This window comes from Schistocerca serialis, chromosome 5, assembly GCF_023864345.2.
Source record: "Schistocerca serialis cubense isolate TAMUIC-IGC-003099 chromosome 5, iqSchSeri2.2, whole genome shotgun sequence".
Lineage (NCBI taxonomy): Eukaryota > Metazoa > Arthropoda > Insecta > Orthoptera > Acrididae > Schistocerca > Schistocerca serialis.
The window spans coordinates 370,291,937-370,317,509 of NC_064642.1; the positions used below are offsets into that span (position 1 = coordinate 370,291,937).

The following is a 25,573-nucleotide window of genomic DNA, read 5'->3' on the forward strand; positions in this document are numbered from 1 at the left end:
CAGATGTGTTATGACCCGTGGCTCTACCCCTCATTCGATCCCTGCGAAACCCTACATTTCAGCAGAATAATGCACGACCGCATGTTGCAGGTCCTGTACGGGCCTATCTGGATACAGAAAATGTTCGACTGCTGCCCTGGTCAGCACATTCTCCAGATCTCTCACCAATTGAAAACGTCTGGTCAATGGTGGCCGAGCAACTGGCTCGTCACAATACGCCCGTCACTACTCTTGATGAACTGTGGTATCGTGTTGAAGCTGCATGGGCAGCTGTATCTGTACACGCCATCCAAGCTCTGTTTGACTCAATGCCCAGGAGTATCAAGGCCGTTAGTACGGCCAGAGGTGGCTGTTCTGGGTACAGATTTCTCAGGACCTATGCACCCAAATTGCGTGAAAATGTAATCACATGTCAGTATAATATATTTGTCCAATGAATACCCATTTATCATCTGCATTTCCTCTTGGTGTAGCAATTTTAATGGCCAGTAGTGTAGTTTCGTTACACACCACCATGTTACGCGCTGCAATTCGGAGCCCTCTAGCGGCAGAGGGCTCCAAACATGTAGAGATGAAGACTGAAGACGTAGATTATCAATAATGTCTGTTTTATTTAGAAATTTTTAAAGCATTATAACATGAAATATTCGAATACACTACTTTTCATCACGTACTCGTATGTTACAGACGATGCAGAACCGCCTGTTCTCAACCCTTCATATGATCCTACACCAATTTCGCTATCACATTATCAGAAATAACTAAATTTCTCCACACCACAAACTTACCTATTCAACGCGAGTGTGTCTGCCAGTTATGTCATATATTTTAAATGCAGGTAGTAATTAAGGATCAGGGAGAGACAAGCACAGTAGAACTGATATGGCATAAACAAAGGGAGATAACGACAGAAATTGAGGCTGTCACTAAATTCTGTAACCATTCCGAGTAAAATTTCTTTGTTCCAGCACCTTAATTTCTGTCGTGTAGTAATATTTTATGTTTATGAATGCTATACACAAATTGGAAGATTCTACGGCCTGTTAGCCTGTTATTTTCTTGCTTAACTATTTTCAGTTTGAAAGAAAATATCTGACTGTCGTTCTGAATGACATCATACTGGTGAACAACTTTGAAAATTATGGTAACTCCGAAAAATTTTGAAAAACTAGAAAAATAAACATTTTCTGATACTCCTACTACAACAATATACAGGGTCAGCATCCAAGTCAGGTCAAGTATTCAGTGGCACACCACAGTTTGAGAGCATCCTCCTTGTGTAGTTATTTCCGTTAGCAGCTGTAATACTTATCGCCTGCTTAACTGATATTTTCAATCTAATTTGTTGAAATTTAGGTTAAATTAAGATACATTATTTTTAGTGTCACCTCACGGTTGTTAACTGGTCCTACTATTCTGATAATGGTTTTCGTAAATCATTCTGTGCGACTGAAAGATTAATCCCAACAACAGACCATGGATCTCACGTTATTCCTACCCTGCTCTCATTACTATTTTGAAATTCAGGTCACATACCGTTACAGTACTGTTATTGTTATTATGACCATTCTACGTTTAATGACTTTATTTATTATTTACTTAATGCAGTATTTACTTACTGTCCTGATACATTTCTTCATGGGGATGTCGATGTTAACAGAAGCAAATTCTGACTTAAATAAAGAAATGATAATATCCTTATAAGATATCAATGGATTGATAATTAATAGTTAATGTTTTTATATTCAAATGGTCAAGTTATTCTACCATGGACTGACGGAAAGTTCATTAGTATGATTTTGCTTTTAGGTAACATAAGAATACACACCCAAACTGTAGAGGTTTCGTTTGATTTCTTTCCTTTTTTTTTTTTTTTTTTTTGGTAATGTGGGGGACGTGCGTCAAGGAAAAGAAGTACAGTTTCCTGGAGCACCTTGAACTCAGTGGTATTTTTGGCGACGGAAGAGTAAAAGACGAAGTTTATAAGTTTCTGTACAATAATTTTTCAAACAGAGATTATTATAACGCGCCTGTGTGTGTGTGTGTGTGTGTGTGTGTGTGTGTGTGTGTGTGTGTGTTTACAGATACAAAGTTAAATCTCCGTTCAGTGTACTAGTAAATGATCAAGTGAGACATTGTTTTACTGGTAACCATGTACCTAGAAAGTATCTCATTTTTCTGAAACTGTTGACACGTTACGAAACATTCTGCACCGTGATTAACAGAACTTGTAACAAAAAAACCAGTGTTTATATTATGCAGACTGGATACTTAGCAGTGAAGTTCGCTTCTGCGTCGTGCCATGTCGCCTTCCGTGCCGTCGCACGGCGGGAAGGAGCCAGGAATATCCACTATCTCCGCCAGCCGGCGACTGCCTTTGTCACGTGACCCGCCTGCCACTCTGAATCAATGTCTTCCGTGCGTCGCGACGCAGTGAACAAAATACTGTGCTGCCGTTTACGACGCCCTTCCTGTTCATTTCGCGTCCAGTTCGATGGTGCTCAGGTGCAAACTTTTAGGGTGAAAGCCCAACAGGCAAACACACGGCGCACGTGCCACAGTTTACCAACAGAAATGATACCTTTCTTGTATGGAACATAATCAAGTTACATATAACTTACGCGAGTTAGTTTGGTTAACCTATAATATGTGGTCGAGTTTAGTCAGCCAACAGTTGCTGCAGAACTACTATTTCTTACGTACATAAAACATAGGTGAAATCGTAGATCTGCGGGTTTCACTTGTCTCATTTTTAGCCATAAAAGGAAATTTAGACTTTAATGTGCTTCTTGTGTTTGATTATGTCTGTCTCTTCAGGTGGTAGAAGAATGCGACGCGGTGTTTAGAGGCTGCATAGCGAATGCTGATTGTGTCTTCCCTGTTTATTTACAGAGTCGAATTCTTGAGGATGCGTCCATTATGTGCAACTCCTGGTCTCCACGGCATAATGTACGTTACAATCCGATTAAGTTTTGCCGCATGTTTCTAAACATCGATTTTCTTACATTTTTAATGCTTGAAAACTTTTTATCTGCTTTGTTTATAAGATGCATGCAAAAGCTACATTTTTTTCTTTTTTTACTTTCAAATAAATGATAAGTACTTGTAATTTATCATATTTAAAGCCAAGATGGCTTTATGTGAAATAGTTTATTTCATGGCCAGTTTCGACAGTAATTAACTGACACCCTCAGATTCTCAAGATACAGATAGAATAACGTTAATGTAGTAATCCGCATGGTCGTCCAACAGCTATAGACAAGGAACCATGAATAATACTGTGAATAATACCATGAATAATAAAAATTACATACCTACCAGAAACAGTTACACATCGGTCTCGTAGAGAACATTCTCCAATTTCAATGATACAGCTCCACGCTGGTTTGTCAGATCTATAAGATGAAGCGCCGATGACGACTCAGGAAGACTGAACCGCTGCGCTTTAGAGCCGATCTGAAGTGGTTTCAAGGTCTGTCAGCAGGCGTCGCCACCGTAAGAACGCAACGATATGTTCGTGATTATTTCGTAGGCGGTAGTAACCAACTATTTACACCAATTTTTTTAAAACCAAGTTACATACAAAAACTAAAAAGAAACGTAATTCCAACTTCAATGAACTCTAACATGGCGCACAGTACATAAAAGTACATAACCAGGTATCTTTAATGATGTACCTGTTTTTGCCTCTGTGCTCCTTATTGGTGCTATGGATATTTAATTTAGCAAGTTTTATATATTTGACAAACCAGTGTGGAGCTGTATTATTGTAATCATGTTCTCAGTATATCGACGTGACTGCCATGTAATTGATATAATGTGTTTCCTTAAGTGTAACTGTTGTACCCCCATACACATTACTACATTAAGTGAATTGTATCCGAACATCTGGGGATCTGAGGATGATAGCTACTGTCGAAACCGGTCATGAAATAAACTATTTCACATCGGGTAGTCTCGGATTCTAATATCATAAATTACAGCATTAGATTGCCCCTCTCAACATTTCTAAAATTATTTCAAACAAGAAAAGAACATACACAGGCCAGAAGATGGCACTAGCAGTACCAAAACGAGGGACATTATTTTCATAGCCTGCAATGCTCGTTGCAGAAGTACCACTTTTGAAAATATTGTCAGTTGAATGTACTGAAATTCACTGCATACTCTTTTACATCATGTCATCGCGGCTTCAATTGTACATAATCATCACTTCTTTGCTCTGCACAGCCTAACTGTCGCTACAAATTATAATCCGAATAAGGAGATTCCAATGTTACAAAACATTACTACGACTGTCAAGGCAAAACAATGGTGTTTACACACGAAAAAGATTTATTTTTAAAATATGTCTTAGTTTTATTTTACTAGGTGTACATTTATAGCACGAGATTTGTTAAATAGCTGTTTGACCAGAATTGTATTGCTTCTGAATAGGTGTGAAATTTTTCTACTTGTTCAACTCACCAATGAACAAGGTGGTCAGAAACAGTCTGCAAAGACTGTAAGGATGTTGCAGGGGATGTTATGATGAGAAATAAATGTTATGAAAACAGTTTGATACGTTGTGCCGTTCCGAGTTATTTTGCATTGAAGCAATAAAACCACGTCGTCGCGCAAGCTAATTGAAGCAGCCTGCCAGAGACAATATCTTTTTCTTCGTTTGGTGTCCTCAAATCGGACAAAAGTAGCTCTTGCTTACCTATCTTAAATTTGTCACTTCCGATAAACTCACATTTTAACTGGTAATGAGCATCTGAACAAGTGATAACGCACGGACAGACATACGGTCTGTCCGTTACCGCATTTTCGCGTGTGCAAGTGTTTGAAACTGCGCGCTCGGTGACCTGACAACTCTGAAACGGCGAAACGTATCGAATTTTTTTTAATAACACTTATTTCTCAGCACACCCTCCCCTGCAACACCCTCACAAGCTTTCCACACTGTTTTTGGCCACCCTGTATATAAGCTTACTGTGAAATTGGAGAAATATTATTATTCATCTAAGCACTTGTCAATACTTACTTGGCTACAATAACGAAGGTGCATGAACTGTAGATTTAGTTTCCAAGAAATTATAACACTGTATAAGTTATTTATATAAAAGAAGCATGTCCTTATCGTAATCTGCAGATTTACATTCGTGAAGAAACTGCGTGGCATATTCTTTATAGCATAGTCAATCCATTTTCTAAAGAATAGAGACTACAGAGGGAACCAAAATTACCCAGAATCTACACAATAAGATACTTTACAGAGCTATAAATTTTGTTTTAAGGCTGAAGAGAGATTATTTTTCCTTGTCCAGGCTTCTATTCGACCGATTGACTCCGCTGTCAAAATGAATAATTATCAATTTCAGAGCTGTTGGAACGTTGAAAGGTCGTTATATGTACTTCACTTGTTACGTTATGACTACTACTGGCGCTGAAGGAAGCAAAGAACGAGCACCAGTTCTCCACTTAGCTTAGCATATTCAAAGTGCATGGAAAACGAGATGATTCAATTTTTTAAAACTATTCAAAGAAGTAGGGTCGTTTCTGGTTTACAAAACACTAATCATGTATACATATCCTGTAAACTGACTCATTCCATATCATTTCGGTAAAAGAATCGTTCAAATAATCTATGGAATACGTAACTAACTAACTGAGTAGTTTAATGCCCATATGCTTTAACCTGCCCACGTTGGAATGCCTTATTCCATTAAATTTATAGCATCCTATTACTGTTTAATAATATCATAAGATGCAAGTCAGCGCTACGAGACAGAATATTTTTATTGATGAGACCCTTGTTATCAAATCATAAGAAAAATGAAATGTCTGTACAGTGCTTGTTTTCTATTGTTAATTAACTATTACAGAGTGCCACCATGCGTAAAGTCTTTTTGAAAAGTTTGCTGAACAGTTCTGATCTCCAGCTGTCGTATATAAACAGTAAAAGGCACTTCACTAAATTATATTCCACTGCTAAATGTAATTACGCAAGAGCGGTTGAAGAAAGTACTAAGTAAAACAGAGAACATATTCCCTGTCGAAAACATGGTGAAACTACTCGCTCAAAGCTCTTTCAGAGGCCTAAATATGAACTCGTTTAGCCACTACATAATGTCAAGATGGTGACGTAAAAGTGTTCCTACTACTGGGAGAGGTCGCGAAACATTCATGTTATATATTTAGAGTGCCCTGCGTAATGCGGACACCAGTGAATCAAAGTTATTGGTAGTACCTCTGCCTGCAAAGTGCATACGCGTTATAAAAGGGGAGAATGTACTACCAACTTTACAGGGGAATAATACAGAAGTCTGATGTGATCTCGTTGCTAATACGGAACCCATTGGTAGACGATATGCGACGGTTCGTTCGCCTGCAGCACATTGCTTGAATTATGAACTTTCACTAAGGCAACTAACCTTGCCATCATGTCACACTAGTGCGAAGAACACACGTAGAACGTGAGAGTCGTCACCTGGCTTATCTAGGTGATGTGACACAAGCCCTGTTGACTATATTTTAGATACAGTCGCGTGGTCCATGCGTGTCTTGGAATGTGCTGCGGTAAATCTACTGGACGTTATAAGGAACTTCACTGACCGTATTTTAGATATACGAGGTGCATTCAAGTTCTAAGGCCCCCGATTTTTTTTCTCCAGACTGGAAAGAGATAGAAACATGCGCATTGTTTTAAAATGAGGCCGCATTCATTGTCAATACGTCCCAGAGATGGCAGCACCGTACAGCAGATGGAATTTTACCGCCAGCGGCGAGAATGAGAACTGTTTTAAATACTTAAAATGGCGACGTTTTCCTTACTTGAACAGCGTGCAATCATTCGTTTTCTGAATTTGCGTGGTGTGAAACCAATTGAAATTCATCGACAGTTGAAGGAGACATGTGGTGACGGAGTTATGGATGTGTCGAAAGTGCGTTCGTGGGTGCGACAGTTTAATGAAGGCAGAACATCGTGTGACAACAAACCGAAACAACCTCGGGCTCACACAAGCCGGTCTGACGACATGATCGAGAACGTGGAGAGAATTGTTTTGGGGGATCGCCGAATGACTGTTGAACAGATCGCCTCCAGAGTTGGCATTTCTGTGGGTTCTGTGCACACAATCCTGAATGACGACCTGAAAATGCGAAAAGTGTCATCCAGGTGGGTGCCACGAATGCTGACGGACGACCACATGGCTGACCGTGTGGCATGTTGCCAAGCAATGTTGACGCGCAACGACGGCATGAATGGGACTTTCTTTTCGTCGGTTGTGACAATGGATGAGACGTGGATGCCATTTTTCGATCCAGAAACAAAGCGATAGTCAGCTCAATGGAAGCACACAGATGCACCGCCACCAAAAAAAATTTCGGGTAACCGCCAGTGCTGAAAAAATGATGGTGTCCATGTTCTGGGACAGCGAGGGCGTAATCCTTACCCATTGCGTTCCAAAGGGCACTACGGTAACAGGTGCATCCTACGAAAATGTTTTGAAGAACAAATTCCTTCCTGCACTGCAACAAAAACGTCCAGGAAGGGCTGCGCATGTGCTGTTTCACCAAGACAACGCACCCGCACATCGAGCTAACGTTACGCAACAGTTTCTTCGTGATAACAGCTTTGAAGTGATTCCTCATGCTCCCTACTCACCTGACCTGGCTCCTAGTGACTTTTGGCTTTTTCCAACAATGAAAGACACTCTCCATGGCCGCACATTCACCAGCCGTGCTGCTATTGCCTCAGCAATTTTCCAGTGGTCAAAACGGACTCCTAAAGAAGCCTTCGCCGCTCCATGGAATCATGGCATCAGCGTTGTGAAAAATGTGTATGTCTGCAGGGCGATTACGTCGAGAAGTAACGCCAGTTTCATCGATTTCGGGTGAGTAATTAATTAGAAAAAAATCGGAGGCCTTAGAACTTGAATGCACCTCGTAGTCGCGTGGTCCATGCGTGTCTTGGAATGTGCTGCGGCAAATCTACTGGACGTTATAAGGAACTTCACTATTGTAACCGCAGCGCGATGGTCAACTGTGTATATTTGTATGTTAATCACAATATAACGTATGCTAATTCACATTTATTCGTCCAACTGTGCAGTAAAATTCAATTAATACAAAGAAGTCCAATCTGTAGTACCTTTTCTGGAAGCATTTTTTTCAATGTGCTGAAAAAACTCATGGAGATAGGCCTGTCATGATCGTTCCCCAGACTAAAGTTACAACTGAAGTAAAAACCGTATTTAATTTAGTGCTGTTAGTTCCTTTAAATCTGTTTTCAGTTTTGGCACAACACAATCCTCACGAAATTCCACTTACAAATCGCTATATTCCAGAATTATTTTCGTAGCTCATCAGTTCTATCACACTTTCCAATCCAGTGGTTTCAACATGGTAAAACAGTTATCAGATTTAGTTCCACTATGGATCAAGCTCAGCACTCGGTTTCTGCAGTATATTTAGTGCTATGTTTCAGCATATACAGGGTGATCAAAAAGTTAGTATAAATTTGAAAACTTAATGAACCACGGAATAATGTAGATAGAGAGGTAAAAATTGACACACATGCTTGGAATGACATGGGGTTTTATTAGAACAAAAAAAAAAACAAAGTTCACAAAATGTCCTACAGATGGCGCTGGACAGCAAAACTGCGGGTGAGAGGTACGCCGATATGTTACAGAATCGCATCGTCCCCAGCCTGGCTCATAATCACCTGCTGGAACGTACGATGTTTATGCAGGATGTCGCTCCACCCCATATTGCTAGTCGCGTGAAAGATCTCTTACGCGCGTCGTTTGGTGATGATCGTGCGCTCAGCCGCCACATTCGTCATGCTTGGCCTCCCAGGTTCCCAGACCTCAGTCCGTGCTTTGGGGTTATCCGACGTCGCAAGTGTATCGTGATCGACCGACATCTCTAGGGATGATGAAAGGCAACATCTGACACCAATGCCTCACCATAACTCCGGACATGCTTTACAGTGCTGTTCACAACATTATTCCTCGACTACAGCTATTGTTGAGGAATGATGGTGGAAATGTTGAGCATTTCCTGTAAAGAACATTCTTTGCTTTGTCTTACTTTGTTATGCTAAGTATTGCTATTCTGATCAGATGAAGCACCATCTGTCGGACATTTTTTGAATGTTTGTATTTTTTTGGTTCTAATAAAACCCAATGTCATTCCAAGTATGTGTGTCAATTTGTACCTCTCTATCTACATTATTCCGTTATTTATTCAGTTTTCAAATTTATACTGACTTTTTGATCACCCGGTATTTCGTTACCTTGTAATCCCCATTCCTTCCAAAATATTTTTTCTCTCCCTAGTCCGAGAAACAACTGTCACGTCCACGCAATTGGCTCCGCTTCTATTTATTTATTTTTCTGGTATAGTAGGCGCTTATATTCATTTAACTAGTTATTGTCGGAGCTACATTGACACATGTAACTATGCTATGACCAATAGTACGATTTTTCCTTTGTCCTGCAGCATGTTTGCAATATTCCTACGAGGCGCGATTCATTACTAAGCGCCAACCGCATATAACGAGTGAATGGCTCTACTGATTGGATCGTACATTTATATTCCCGCTAACTGGTCTATTGGGAACGTAACCTCAATATTATTGTCACCAGATTTTTAATAGAAATTTGGAGACGAGATAGAGCTGTTCCAAGGTGTTTGCGAAAATATCTCACAACACAACAGGCGACAATGCGAGGAATGTGTTTGCAGAATTCTCGATTGAATCTAAAATAACCCAGACTCCTCGAATAAGAGAAACATGTTTACAAGTACAGCGGTTAGACAAAAATATGGAAATACCGCGAGAAATGAAAATCTGACCATAAATGCAGATGATAGCCAAGCCTGCAGGTCACACCGTTGTATTTTACCAGGAACAGCATCCGTGAAATCTCCTAAATACTTGCAAGAGTTAGTCGTGATCAGAAGAGTGTTCTATATAGTTGTGAGTACCTTATGACAGAGATAAGTCAATTCGAACTGCGGGAAATTGTTGGTGCTCATATAGTGGCGACCGAAGTGTTTGGTGTTTCAAGCGGCGCCATACCAAAGATTTATACCTCCTACGGAAAAAAAAACCATCATCCTCCAGTCGAAAGTATGTGTCGAGTGATTGTGACAGACAGTCACAGAAGAGGATTATGACGAAAATTAAGAGGACGACAGTTTTAAAAATCACTGTAGAACTGGATGTCGCTCTCGTGCCTGTCAGCACCAAAACATCACGAAGTGAGGTCCATAAGTAGGAAAATGAAGGACGAGCTGGAATTCCAAAACTACTCATCAGTGGTGCAAAGCCCGTAACAGGAAAACGTAGAGTCGAAGAAACAAAACGTGGAGTATGGAGCAGTCATTTGGTTGGACGAATCTTGTTTCACACTGTTTGCAACATCTTGTTTCACACTGTTTGCACTGGCGAAGTGTATGTCCCAACAGTGGAACACAGTGGGGGTTCGGTACTGATTTGGGGAGCCATATGGTGGTACTCTATGGGCCTCGTGCTTGTTGTGTGAGGTCGCATTACTGTCAACGATTATCTGACCATTTTGATTGATCAGCTCCAGCCCATGTTTATTCTTCGATGGAGTGCTGTGTTCCAAGACTACAGGACTCCTGTTGACAAAGCTCGCATCTTCTAGAACTAGTTTTCCGAGCGCGAGGATGAACTGTGGCAATCCTCCTGGTCGCAGCGGCTACCAGATCTTAATATTATTGAGCCATTGTGTTCTACTTTGGGATAACGGTGGGTGACCACCTCCTTCACCGTTACCTGAACATGCCATCATTTAGCACAAATAGTGGTATAACAGTCCTTTGAAAACCGTACCGGAGCTGCATTTATCGATTCCGAGATAGTTGGTAACTCTTTTGAATAGCTACGGTTTTCCTACGCCGTGTTAACCATGGTGATGTGTTGTGTTTTTGGTATTTCCATATTTTTCTAGAATCCTGTAATTATAAATAAATCCTTGAAGGCCGAGAAAGATATGATCTGTTTCAGACGGAACTCAATGTGATGCTCCACAATGACAATGCTCCCTGCCACCCTGCCATTTTCAATCAACTAGTTACTGACAATAACAACAATATCGAGATATTTCTGCGGTTCTCCAACTTCCATTTTCCGAACACCGAGTAACTTTTACCTGTTTCTGAAGATTAAGAACAACTTAAAATGACGTCACTTTGTTACAGTTAGTAGCATTCAAAGGTGCGTAGCTGTGCGTTTCAGCTGACGTTTTTCTGCAATGTGACGAAGACTGGAAGCTGCTCAAGAAAACTGCTTTGAATGGGGTAACACTGACTTTTAAAAATAAAAGACTGTGGTTGCAGAAAAAAAATCATTCGCGTTACTTTACTGTCACATTTGCTACTCGAAACTGTATTCAACGCACAAAGTGTTATCGAAACGTAATGAGTTAAACATTCTTAATTTGTTGTTAGTAGATTCTAAACTGCATTACAATTAGGATATTAGCTCTGTTTTTCGAACTTCGTACATTACCTGTAAGTACTGTTATCGCTAAATATCTACGCATAAATAGTTGGCACCTCTTCTGAGCATATCGTGCACTCTCACAGCGTGCAACTACCACGTGACAGCACAGACGGTTATCACGTGATTACGAGATCAGCAGCGTTGTGGATAGATATATGTCTTCAATTCCTGCAGATTGTTGTAATGAAATGGTCGGGTATTGACACTTCTGGGAGAGATTTCATGAGAAAGCTGTGATATTCTTGGAAATTATCTATTAACACCCCCGTACAACAACGTCTTGTAAGTGTATTTGTTAAGAATGCAGACAACTTCTGTTGTATTTTCAGTGATATGATATTAGCTCCGAGGAATAAGTGATATTTTTTTGAATTGTAACTGAAAGATAAGGAATCACAACAAAAAACGTAAATATACTGTACTATGTGTTCTTATAGCGTGGATGAATGGAAAAATTTGTCGCAATGCTTTTGGCCTGACTATGAATTGAAGGCAACCTAGAAACCGTACTAATGGGTGTTATTTATTTTCCGTTCTGCCTAATACGAGTCTTAGTGTAGACTAATAGCAAGAGTTGTTACTAAAAATGTACTTTTTGCAATCGACCAAGATTTCGTTCTCTAAATTCTGGTGGTTTGAAGGGTGAATGTGGCGAGCACTGATGGAGCCATGCTAAATAATTATTAGTGGATAGAAAAGAGGAACATCCTGCCACACAGTTCCGAAGATGTGTTGCAAATAGACACAATTAAGAAATTTTATGATTTTCATCTTTTCTTGTAAGATGTACGCAGTGAGCTTCAGTAGCTCAAAATTGAGCATCAGTCAGTAAGTTTAAGCTTCATTTTCATATCCTCTGCTCCAAAAAACATAAGGAAATTGTATTTTATTTGCAACGTCATTCAACTTTTCAAAATTTCTGGGTGTGTAAAATCCTTTCCTGGTGTCGTCTGCTCTTACTAAAATGGCCGCCTGCCCTACAGCATCATTTCCTGAGCGCGACACAACATCAGCTTCTTTTCGTACTTGCCTGCGTAACTAACTGTGGCTTCTCCATGAATCACTATGATTATGATCAAACTTCTAACATAAATTAAGGAGCGACGGGCCGGCCGGAGTGGCCGAGCGGTTCTAGGTCCTTCAATCTGGAACCGCGCGACCGCTACGGTCGCAGGTTCGAATCCTGCCTCGGGCATGGATGTGAGTGATGTCCTTAGGTTAGTTAGGTTTAAGTAGTTCTAAGTTCTAGGGGACTGATGACCTCAGTAGTTGAGTCCCATAGCGCTGAGAGCCATTTGAACCAAGGAGCGACGGGGAGGTTATAATGCTATGTAAATAAAAGTCATATATAGACACGAACGAACAGATACATAAATGTGTGTGTGTGTGTGTGTGTGTGTGTGTGTGTGTGTGTGTGTGTGTGTATGTGTGTGCTCGTGAGAGAGACAGCGAAAGAGAGAGAGAGAGAGAGAGAGAGAGAAAGCGCCAGGATTGGTTTCAGTCGTACTTTCGACAGTAATGTTTATTAATGAAGTCCTTGCGAGGAACGAGCAACAAGGTGCTTAAACAGTTAGCTCACTGTAAACCGGCAACCTTCCCTAAAATAATGAAGGTTCAGAACTCAAGAATACTGCTATGACATTCCACATCAACTGTTGTTCTATGTGGCCTGTAAAGCGACAGTGCTACCGTGGGATTGCATGTGGACTTCTCCAGAAGGGTGTAAAAAATGTGATCTGCTTTTTTCTTTGGGACACGTTTAGAAACTCTGTTTTCAAAGAAAGTCTTTCGCAGCGGTTCTGGAAGGACTACCGTGGGACGTAAAGTTTCCAGGCACTTGTCAGCGTCACCTTACAGGTGTATTGCTGCATGTGAAAGCGTTCAAGTTCCTAAAACAGCTTGGCTATAACGAAAATCGAACTATTGGCGATAATCAGTAACTTTTTAATACAACTAGGAATCGACTAGCTATGGCCTGGGAAAAATATCTCTACATAGTGTAAACGATCATTGTATCAAACTTATATAATGGAAGCCGATACCAAAAATTTTATAAGGAATGCTTCTGGTCTATCAAGCCAGGAAACAACCTCAAAATGGCTTACAGAGACACCTAAGCTCCACTTAAATGCAACCGGTTTAGTCGGTCAGGTCTTCGAAATTTTTTGTTTCCTTAACAATTGGAATTTTAACGTTCGCGTGACGGTAATGAAAGAAAGAATACTGGTTAAACGTTATTCAAAACTATAGGCGTGTATTATGTTATGTAAACTTAATCCTAGCAAGAACAAACGTCTTATAGTAAGGAGGCCAGAGAAGGAACACCATTTAATTATTCATTTTACACTGTTAAAACTCAGAAAATTTTGAGGCAGACGTAGACAAATGTCAATTTTACATTTTGTAAGTTCAAGAACGGCGTGTCCAACATTTAAGAGTGATTTTAACGAGAAAATGAATTCAGCTCAAACGGTTACGACAGATGAAGCCGGTGGCTTAAGAGGCGGGGGCAAAATGCTCGTGACACTTGCGCACTGTAGATTAGATGGTTTCTATGGGCCAGTTTGAAGTTGTTTCCCGGTTGGATGGAGCCTAAGCGCTCCATATCAAATTGTTTGTCTCGAATTCCCTAACGCCACTGTGGTCCGTTGTAAATAGCTGTCGTATTTACGAGGAAAAAGAGGCTAAGCCGTGTAAGTCAGATACAGTGCGGTAGCGAGAACTGGCAGGGTGTTAGGCGTCACACGACGGGGAGTACACATCCGGCGATAGGGTGGCGGCGACCAGCGGATAGTACGTGAACACAGCAGCATTACATCCCCGCCAAGAGTAATCAATACACATCTAGGTCAACATAAGGGAACTGAATGTTTTCCGAAGTAATTGTGAGTACAGGACTAGAAGAGAACAGAGAAAAGAATTCTGGAAAGGGAACCTACAATGAGGTGACAAAAGTCGTGGGATAGCGATATGCACGTATACATATGGCGGCAGTATCGTGTACAGAAGGGATAAAAGGGCATTGCACTGGAGGAACTGTAATCAGTACTCAGGTGATACGTGTGAAAAGGTTTCCGATGTGACTGTGGCCCCACGAAAGAAATTAACGGACTCTGAACACTGAATGATGGAGCTAGACACATGGGACATTCCTTTCCGGGAAACGTTAGGAAATTCAATATTCTTAGTTCCAAAGTGTCAAGAATACGAAATATCAGGTACTACCTCTCATCATGTACAACGCAATGGTCTTCACTTAACGACCGAGAGCAGCGGCGTTTGCGTAGAGTTGTCAGTGCTAACAGACAAGAAACACTGCGTGATATAACGGCAGAGATCAAGGTGGAACGTACGACGAACTTATCCGTTAGGACAGTGTTGTGAAATCTGGCGTTAACAGGCTATGGTAGCAGATCACCGACGCGAGTGCCTTTGCTAACAGCAAGACATCGTCTGCACCGACTCTCACGGGATCGTGACCGTATCAGTTGAACCCAGTACGACTGGAAAACCGTGGCCTGGTCCTACGAGTCCCGATTTCAGTTGGTCAGAGTTGATGGCGGGGTTCGAGTGTAGTGCAGACCCTACGAAGCCGTGGAGCAAAGGCACTGTGCAAGCTGGTGGTGGCTCCATTATGATGTGGTCTGTGTTCAAGTGGAACTGACTGGGTCCTCTAGTCAAACTGAACAGATTATTGACTGAAAATAGTTACAGTAAACTATTTGGAGACTGTAACTTCCTGGCAGATTAAAACGGTGTGCCGGACCGAGACTCGAACTCGGGACCTTTGCCTTTCGCGGGCAAGTGCTCTACCAACTGATCTACCCAAGCACGACTCACGGCCCGTCCTCACAGCTTTACTTCCGCCAGTACGTCGTCTCCTTCCAAACTTCATATCAGCGCACACTCCGCTGCAGAGTGAAAATCTCATTCTGGGTACATGGAGACTATTTGCTGCCACGTGCGATGGAACGTTTGTGAGTGACAATGTTCCCTGTCACCAGGCCACAATTGTTCGAGATTGGTTTGAGGAAAATTCTGGACAGTTCGAGCGAATCGTTTGACTACCCAGATCACCCGACATGAATCGCATCTAACAGTCACGGGACATAACTGAGAGGTTAATTTGTGCGCAAAAATCAGCATCGGCAACACTGTAGCCATTATGGGCGGCTGTAGAGGCAGCATATCGCAATATTTCTGCAAGGGACCTGCCACGACGATTGCGACACTACGGCGGGAAAAATGTCTGGAAGGATATTAGGATGTATCCTATGAGTTTTGTCTCCTCATTATATACGTTTTGGGTAGCCGGTGACAGGCTAGACTCGCGGTGCACGGACGGACTCCCCTCTACCCAGCCTAGGGAAAGTTGCTAAGACCAAGTACAAATTAGAGCCAAGATCGCTTAAACACTGATTACTAGATGACCGGTTGCAACACACTAAAGGTGCCATCATCGGATCTGTGAAGATATAAAATGACAGGTTTGAGGGACAGCTTACATGAGTCACACTATATATATTACTATTAGTACGGCACCAGATAGCTGAATGTAACTTAACATGCATAAATAATTTGGATATAACGATACATGAGACAGACCAGCTGACATAAAATCATTGTCGCGGAAATAAAAGTTAAAAAATTAAAAAACAATTTTTTAATTTTTATTTCCGCGACAATGATTTTATGTCAGCTGGTCTGTCTCATATACCGTCATACCCAAATGATTTATGCATGTTAAGTTACATTCAGGTACGTGGTGCTGTACTAATAGTAATGTGTATAGTGTAACTCATGCAAGCCCTCCCTCAAACCTGTCATGTTATATCTTCACAGATCCGATGATGGCATCTTTAGTGTGTTGAAATCGGTCATCTAGTAAACAGTGTTTAAGCGAGCTTCGCTTTTGAATTATTTATACAACAGAGTGAGTGATCGCCCCACAACACACTATGTGTTCACTGCAAATTAGAGCCTATGAGAAGGCAACAGATGGTTCAAATGGCTCTGAGCGCTATGGGACTTAACATCTAAGGTCATCAGTCCCCTAGAACTTAGAACTACTTAAACCTAACTAACCTAAGGACATCACACACATCCATGCCCGAGGCAGGATTCGAACCTGCGACCGTAGCAGTCGCGCAGTTCCAAATTGAATCGCCTAGAACCGCTCAGCCACACTGGCCGGCGAAGGCAACAGACTTTCAGCATCACATCATGTCAGAGACAGACTGGGATGAAGGGGAAAGGCTGAACAAAACTCGGGAATACGGCACTCCTCGACAGAGTGGCAGTGTCTGAGAATAGTAGAGAAATATAGTAAGAGAGTCAGAGATGTTTGTCGTAGAGTGGGTACAGTACCAATTAACAATAACATTCAGTATAGACGGAACAATGCCATCACATTGTCGTCTCTGTATGAAGACTTGGTCTCTTTATGAGTACGAAACCCAACCAATGAGAGTAGCAAAAGAGAAGCCATTTTAGAAAATTAACTAGGAATTGTAACGCACTGGTTGGGGAGATTATCTCAAGCTAGAGTCCAGTCTTTATCATGATTTACAAATCAGAATACCTAGGCCAAGACACCCTGTCGCATTAACCAGTCGGCTAATTCATTCCCAACGAGCCCCTGTCGCTCACTCCGCTACGACACTCACGCTTAGGAAGCGACGTAATTACTGTTTACACACGTTTATCATCCTTCACAAAGAACACTTTTGTACAAATTTGCACACTCATTAACTGCAGACTTTTCTGCGTTAATTTTATCCCTAAATGCCTCATTCTCTCCAGCTCAGTTGATTCTGAAGTTTTATTGCCGTCTCTTGAGGGTATGACATTACGAATGTAATCCTCAGTAATTATAATTGCCATTCCTTACTTCACAGTGACGGGTTCACGAACGCCGTATTTTTAGTCGCTACAGCTAAACGCCGCGCCAGGTGGAGTACAAACGGCGCGCATTACCTGCGCCACTGGAAGAGTGGGTGGTAGTGTGAGGCGTGGCGACACACCTCGGCGGCGCGCGGCACGTGACTTCCGTGCTCTCTCCAACGCCGGGCGTAAATCACACGATAACATCCGAACAAGCGCGCGCTAAATATTTAATGCGGCGCGCAGCCCCAACTTATAATGACCGGCAAACGACTTGCAGGCCGCGCTCTCCCGCGACGCGACACCACTCCGCTCTGTCATTCGTTTAACAACTTCTCGGCTTTATTACACATAATGTCCCACTTACGCGTTAAGCATTCTAATAGCGTTCCCGGAACAAGCGCCAGAACTTGCCGCAGATGGTGTCTCAAAGGAGATACTATTAACGTTAAAATTGTTACTGCTGCAACTTCTCAAAGTTGTTTTAATCTTCTCTCTTTTTTAAAAAAAGTCAGAACACGCAGTTAAAACTTGCTTCTCTTTATCTGCAGGTACTGCGCAGGCACTGAATGCTCAGAATGAGAAGAGGTGCTTTAATAAAAGAGTGTGAGATCACATGATTACAACTGGGAATCGCCGTCAACCGTACTATCAAGTTAGGCTTATCGTCTCTGCCTGACAGGAAAGCACCCAGAAGGTGGAGAAGGATAGGGCTCGTAATGTTATTTCAGTGATTACGAGATAGTGTCACATTTACAGAGAACTTGCCACTGTGAGCCCACTTATGAGTATGACATTGTAAACCCTCTAGCCTGGATGCATGAATTCATTCGGTTTGGAAGGATGTCAGACAGCCGTTCTAATCTCTCCTGAGCCAGGCTGTCGCACGACTGTTGTAACTGGTTCTCGATATCCTGGATATTGACACTGGGATAGGGTTGATGTCCGAGCTGGCTCTACGTGTTCTATTCAGAACAGATCTGAAGATCTTGTAGGCCACGGAGGTACTTAAGCACCACGTAGTCAATTCAGACACGTGCCATGTTTAGACGATCATTGTATTGAAACTTCCTGTCAGATTAAAACTGTGTGCCGGACCTAGACTCGAACTCGAACTACACATTTGAAAAAAGTTGCTGATGAAATAACGTTTCCACCAAACGATCATCTCCATGTGACATAAAATTCACTGCTGCCGATATATTCGTCACAAGAAATTTAGTAACAGCGTTGCTATTTAAAATTTATAGCTTATTTTGCGTTCTAAGTTGCACATGTATTTTTGTGGTATCAGTAGTTAACATCGAAGCTGGTCTCCTCAGATCTACGTGAGTGGATGAGCAAGGCGTCTTTTTGTCCATATGGAACTAACATCAGAGTATTGTATTCTGATAGGTCTGAAGGTGATCAGAATACAGTGAACCGATGTGTAGCTCCATATAGACACGACGCCTTGCTTACGACACTTCAAACATTTGAAGATGATGATGATGATGATGATGATGTTTGGTTTGTGGGGCGCTCAACTGCGTGGTTATCAGAGCCCTTACAAATTCCCAACCTTTGTTCAGCCCAGTCTCGCCACTTTCATGAATAATGATGAAATGATGAGGAGAACACAAACATCCAGTCATCCCGAGGCAGGTGAAAATCCCTGACCCCGCCGGGGATCGAATCTGGTACCCCGGGCTCGGGAAGCGAGAACGCGACCGCGAGACCACTAGCTGCGGCCATTTGAAGATAATCAGCTTCGATCGAAAATGGTTATACCAGAAAAATAAAAATGCTTCTGAGACGGCAAAATACATTAGAAGTTTTAAATAGCATAAATTTAATTACATCAAGCTGCGTAGAAGAATTCTTACTGTGTTACCATATAGCCTGATGCAAATAATCTCTACCGGTATGTAAATACCACAAGTTTAGTTATTATATTACTTGCGTCAATGGTCTCGGCTGCGGTCTTCTAGCGCTTCCCTGTAAGGGTGTACTCACATCTGTGCCGTGACGTGACATAGAGTATTCAAGCCTTACGGTGATGTAAAGCCGATATTACAGTAGTGGAATAAAAAATTGTAGAGCAATAAAATGATGTCCTTTAAACTAATTTTTTATTACATGATAACTATGTATGAAAGTAGCATGAACAATGTTTTATTTTATCAGGAGCTATTCGAGTCTGACTATCTTCAAATACTCTCCAAATATTGTACGGGCAGTGTGGGGTCTTGCATTATCATGTTGCAAAAGGACACCTGCTGATAGCAATCCACGTCGCTTTGATTTGATTTCAGACCGCAGATGATTTTTTAGGAGATCTGTGTATGATGCACTGGCGACAATTGTCTCTCTAGGCATGTAATGTTCCAAGATGACGCCTTTTCCGTCCCAAAAGAGAGTCAGCATAACTTTTCCTACTGATGGTTCTGTTCGAAACTTCTTTTGCTTTGGTGATGAGGAATGGCGCCATTCCTTGCTCGCTTTCTTCGTTTCCGTTTGGTGGAAGTGAACCCAGGTTTCGTCCCCAGTAACGGCTCTTTCAAGGAAGCCATCACTTCTCGTTCAAAGCGCCAAAGAAGTTCTTCACAAACATCAACACGTCGTTCTCTCATTTCAGGAGTCAGCTGCCGTGGCGGCCATTTTGCAGACACTTTGTGAAACTGGAGCACATCATGCACAATGTGGTGTGCTGACCCAAGACTAATCTGTAAACATGCTGCAATGTCCTTCTGTGACAGTCGGCGTTTTTCCTTCACTATAGCTTCAACTGCTGCAATGTTGTGTGGAGTCACAACTCCTTGTGCCTGATCTGGATGAGGAGCATCTTCCACTGAAGTTCTACTATTTGCGAACTTCCTACTCCATATGTAGACTTGCTGCTGTGACAAACCTGCATCACCGTACTGAACCTTCAATCGTCGATGAATTTTAATAGGTTTCACACCTTCACTACGCAGAAACCGAATAACAGAACGCTATTCTTTCCTGGTGCAAGTCGCAAGAGGGGTGGCCATCTTAGTACTGATACTGCGACGGTATGTGTGCATATATACTACGCTGCCACCTACGGGCTATTTTGCATGGTGTTTATATCACGCTTACCAACTTACAGGATAACGGCGCGAAATTTCGATTTGTTATTACACTACTGGCCATTAAAATTGCTTCACCACGAAGATTACGTGCTACAGACGCGAAATTTAACCGACAGGAAGAAGATGCTGTGACATGCAAATGATTAGCTTTTCAGAGTATTCACACAAGGTTGGCGCCGGTGGCGACACCTACAACGTGCTGACATGAGGAAAGCTTTCAACCGATCTCATACACAAACACCAGTTGACCGGCGATGCCTGGAGAAACGTTGTTGTGATGCCTCATGTAAGGAGGAGAAATGCGTACCATCACGTTTCCGACTTTGATAAAGGTGGGATTGTAGCCTAACGCGATTGCGGTTCATCGTATCGCGACACTGCTGCTCGCGTTGGTCGAGATCCAATGACTTTTAGCAGAATATGGAATCGGTGGGTTCAGGAGGGTAATACGGAAGGCCGTGCTGGATCCCAGCGACTTGTATCACTAGCAATCGAGATGACAGGTATCTTATCCACATGCCTGTAACGGATCGTGCAGCCACGTCTCGATCCCTGAGTCAACAGATGGGGACGTTTGCAAAACAAAAACCATCTGCACGAACAGTTCGACGACGTTTGCAGCAGCATGGGTTCTCAGCTCGGAGATCATGGGTGCGGTTACCCTTGACGCTGCATCACAGACAGCAGCGCCTGCGATGGTGTACTCAACGACGAACCTGGGTGCACAAATGGCTAAACGTCATTTTTTCGGATGAATCCAGGTTCTGTTTACAGCATCATGATGGTAGCATCCGTGTTTGGCGACATCGCGGTGAACGCACATTGGAAGCGTGTATTCATCATCGCCATTCTGGCGTATCACCCGGCATGATGGTATGGGGTGCCATTGGTTACATGTCTCGGTCATCTCTTGTTCGCATTGACGGCACTTTGAACAGTGGACGTTACATTTCAGATGTGTTATGACCCGTGGCTCTACCCTTCATTCGATCCCTGCGAACCCTACATTTCAGCAGTATAATGCATGACCGCCAGTTGCAGGTACTGTTCGGGCCTTTCTGGCCAGCACATTCTCCAGATCTCTCCCCAATTGAAAACGTCTAGTCAATGATGGCCGAGCAACTGGCACGTCATAATACACCAGTCACTACTCTTGATGAACTGTGGTATCGTGTTGAAGCTGCATGGGCAGCTGTACCTGTACACGCCATCCAAGCTCTGTTTGACTCCATGCCCAGGCGTATGAAGGCCGTTATTACGGGCAGAGATGGTTGTTCTGAGTACTGATTTCTCAGGATATATGGACCCAAATTGCGTGAAAATGTAATCACATGTCAGTTGTAGTATAATATATTTGTCCAATGAATACCTGTTTTCATCTGCATTTCCGGTTGGTGTAGCAATTTTAATGGCCAGCAGTGTACAAATGTAAAGTTTTCATTTGACTCAGCCTTGTAGTGACGTTCCTATTACACATCAGGTCTCCTTAAAACATTTCTGCTAGGGGCCTTGCTCGCTTTATCATTAGCGTGCTGAACCTCAGATTACTGTGGCTACAATGGTGGGTAGACACGACCTAACAACTTTCGACGAGAGCGTTGCGTAGAGCGTGCCTGAGCTGCCGGTGGACGTGGGCCGTGAGGCCGGCGCGACCGGCTGGCGCTACGTCGCAGCTGTCCGCGAGTCGCTAATTGTCGCGCTGGTGAGCGGGGCGCGCGGCTGATGTATATTTCAGCAGGCGGACACCCGCCGGGACCTGCCGCCGCCCGGCGCCGCCACGCCACGGCGAGCGACGCGCTTTAAACGCGACCGACCCGACCCTCCCACACTCCCGTCGCTTCCTTCTCCGAACCTCGCATCTCTGCCGACGTGCTCGTCAACAGGTATACCTCGCATCAAATCTCCTTGGTGTTTACGTCGTCAAATCGCAGTCGAGACAAACCAACATCCAACCTACCGTGCTGCGGAGGGACCTCATCGGGCACATGTTACGTAAATACACTACTGGCCATTAAAATTCCTACACCGACAAGAAATGCAGATGATAAGTGGGTGTTCATTGGACAAATAGATTATCCTAGAACTGACATGTGGTGACATTTTCATGCAATGTGGGTGCATAGATCCTGAGAAATCAGTACTCAGAACAACCACCTCTGGCCGTAATAACGGCCTTCAAACAACTAGTCATTGAGTCAAACAGAGCTTGGATGGCGTGTAAAGGTACAGCTGCCCATGCAGCTTCAACACGATATCACAGTTCATCAAGAGTAGTGACTGGCGTATTGTGACGAGCCAGTTGCTCGGCCACCATTGACCAGACGTTTTCAGTTGGTGAAAGATCTGGAGAATGTGCTGGCCAGGGCAGCAGTCGAACATTTTCTGTATCCAGAAAGGCCCGTACAGTACCTGCAACATGCGGTCGTGCATTATCCTGCTGAAATGTAGGGTTTCGCAGGGATCGAATGAAGGGTAGAGCCATGGGTTGTAACACATCTGAAATGTAACGTCCACTGTTTAAAGTGCCGTCAATGCGAACAACAGGTGACCGAGACGTGTAACCAATGGCACCCCATACCATCACGCCGGGTGATACGCCAGTATGGCGATGATGAATACACGCTTCCAATGTGCGTTGACCGCGATGTCGCCAAACACGGATGCGACCATCATGATGCTGTAAACAGAACCTAGATTCATCCGAAAAAATGACGTTTTGCCATTCGTGCACCTAGGTTCGTCGTTGAGTACACCATCGCAAGCGCTCATGTCTGTGATACAGCGTCAAGGGTAAGCGCACCCGTGGTCTCCGAGCTGATAAACAATGCTGCTGCAGATGACGTCGAACTGTTCGTGCAGATGGTTGTTGTCTTGCAAACGTCCCCATCTGTTGACTCATCGAGACGTGGCTGCACGATCCGTTACAGCCACGCGGATAACATGCCTTTCATCTCGACTGTTAGTGATACGAGGCCGCTGGGATCCAGCACGGCGTTCCGTATTACCCTCCTGAACCCACCGATTCCATATTCTGCTAACAGTCATTGGATCTCGACCAACGCGAGCAGCAATGTCGCGATACGATAAACCGCAATCGCTGTAGGCTTCAATCCGACCTTTATCAAAGTCGGAAACGTGATGGTACGCATTTCTCCTCCTTACACGAGGCATCAAAACAACGTTTCACCAGGCAACGGTGGTCAACTACTGTTTGTGTATGAGAAATCGGTTGGAAACTTTCCTCATGTCAGCACGTTGTAGGTGTCGCCACCGGCGCCAACCTTGTGTGAATGCTCTGAAAAGCTAATCATTTGCATATCACAGCATCTTCTTCCTGTCGGTTAAATTTCGCTCCTGTAGCACGTCATATTCGTGGTGTAGCAATTTTAATGGCCAATAGTGTACTTTCTGGCACTAAGCCGGTATGCTGACCACCGCGAAAAGTTAAACATTAGCTGCGTCCACTGAAAAACAACCTGAACTTGAAATTACCTGCTGCTGTTGAGTGGTACTTAAGTAAATAAATTAGTGAAATCAAAGTGAAGTACAAATTAGAATATAAATGAAAAACTTGGTTTAGTTTAGAGAGCTACATACTGGCAAACAGCGGGCAGAACAGCAGAGACAATGACGGTGAAGTCAGCAAGTTCCACATAAGCGGGCGCTGTCGATTCAGCTGTCAGGGCATCGCCCGACCAGCTCACGTGTTCCTCAGTTGTTGCATGTGAGCAAAGGCCCTCGCCTACATTCCAAGAGCCAATGACCGACGTTTAGAAGATTCTTCTGGAAGCTTTTCAACGTGACAGAAGAGGCAATGACCGGCTCACGTGTTTCTCATTCGTCACAGGTGATCAAAGGCCCTCGCCTACATTGCAAGAGCCAATGACCGACGTTAAGAAGATTCTTCGAGAAGCTTTTCAACGTGACAGAAGAGGCAATGACCGTGAAGTCGTTCATCTCCAGTAAACTGAAGTGAATAAATACGCGAGACGCAATGGGCCCGACAGACGAAGACGAGGACGGAGACGGAGACCGAGACGAGAGCCGAAGAAGTGAAGAAGCGTAGCAGTAGTTTTCAATCAGTTTCGGTGCTGAAGACCATCATGCAAGAAGAGACTACATCATGCACAGACGCACCAAGTCCGCCGCTGTAATGGAATAGCAAGCAGCAGCCTCGGCGCCAGAAGACAGAAGTTAAAAGGTATTTGAAGTCTGATTTTTACGTACCCGGGTGACTCGTGAGGACGGGAAGGAGACGGCCTCACATCAGCAGTCACCTGTGAGCTGGGATGGAGATCTGACAACAGAAGACTGGCAAGCGGGAGTCCGTTGTTCGAGTCCAGGACACTGGCCTTCCCCCGCCGCACCGCTCCGCTGGCCGACGCGCAACACACGCGGCCGCTTAGAGAAGAGAAACACTGGGACGCCACATCCAAGGTATCACCATTCGATGCACGACTTCGCTCGCAATAATTAAAAGGGCCACCTCGCGCTGCGCGTCTCCAGTCAGCTGGGCGAGACGGCGACACGAGATACACACCGCTACGCGTAATCAGACGCTGCCGCCGCCGCTGCCGCAGCAGAAGGCTACGCAAACGACACAGCTGCCGTTCTCCGAACCAGAACATCCAGTAAGATACAGTCGTACGAAACTTTCTATAAAAGTTATCTTATGTAAAAATTCTGTTTCATTCTACCTCATACCCGAGCCAAGGAAGAACCCACCCTGCCCACATGTTGTTAAGAGAGAAAAATTAATTTATCTATTATTTTCACCCTGACATAATGCTTTAGAATGCTCATCCTGAAAATTGACTTGCATCAAAAGAGAAAAGCCAGTTACATTTAGTATCAGAACTGTTACAGTGCATATAAAAACGGACGTCTCGTATGAAATCGCTGGAAAAACGTATTTCTAAGTCCCATATGAAAATACTTAATACATGGAACACAGACATCATGACGAGAAATACTTGGATGTAAAGTACGGAAAGTGTAAAAGAGCAGATAAATTCAAATACTTTAAAGGAGTCCAAGCCAGTGGAATGGGTGAAGAAGTAGTCAAAGGAAG

General features: G+C 43.2%; 1 protein-coding gene across 1 annotated transcript in view; it reads left to right on the forward strand.

Moving 5' to 3' along the window:
- LOC126481603 (inhibitory POU protein-like) overlaps positions 1-25,573 on the forward strand; it is a 456,090-nt gene that overhangs the window by 314,422 nt on the left and 116,095 nt on the right. Inside the window, exon 3 of the mRNA XM_050105471.1 lies at positions 2,893-2,949. Coding sequence (XP_049961428.1) covers positions 2,893-2,949 — 57 coding nt within the window. The remainder of the gene's footprint in view (positions 1-2,892; positions 2,950-25,573) is intronic.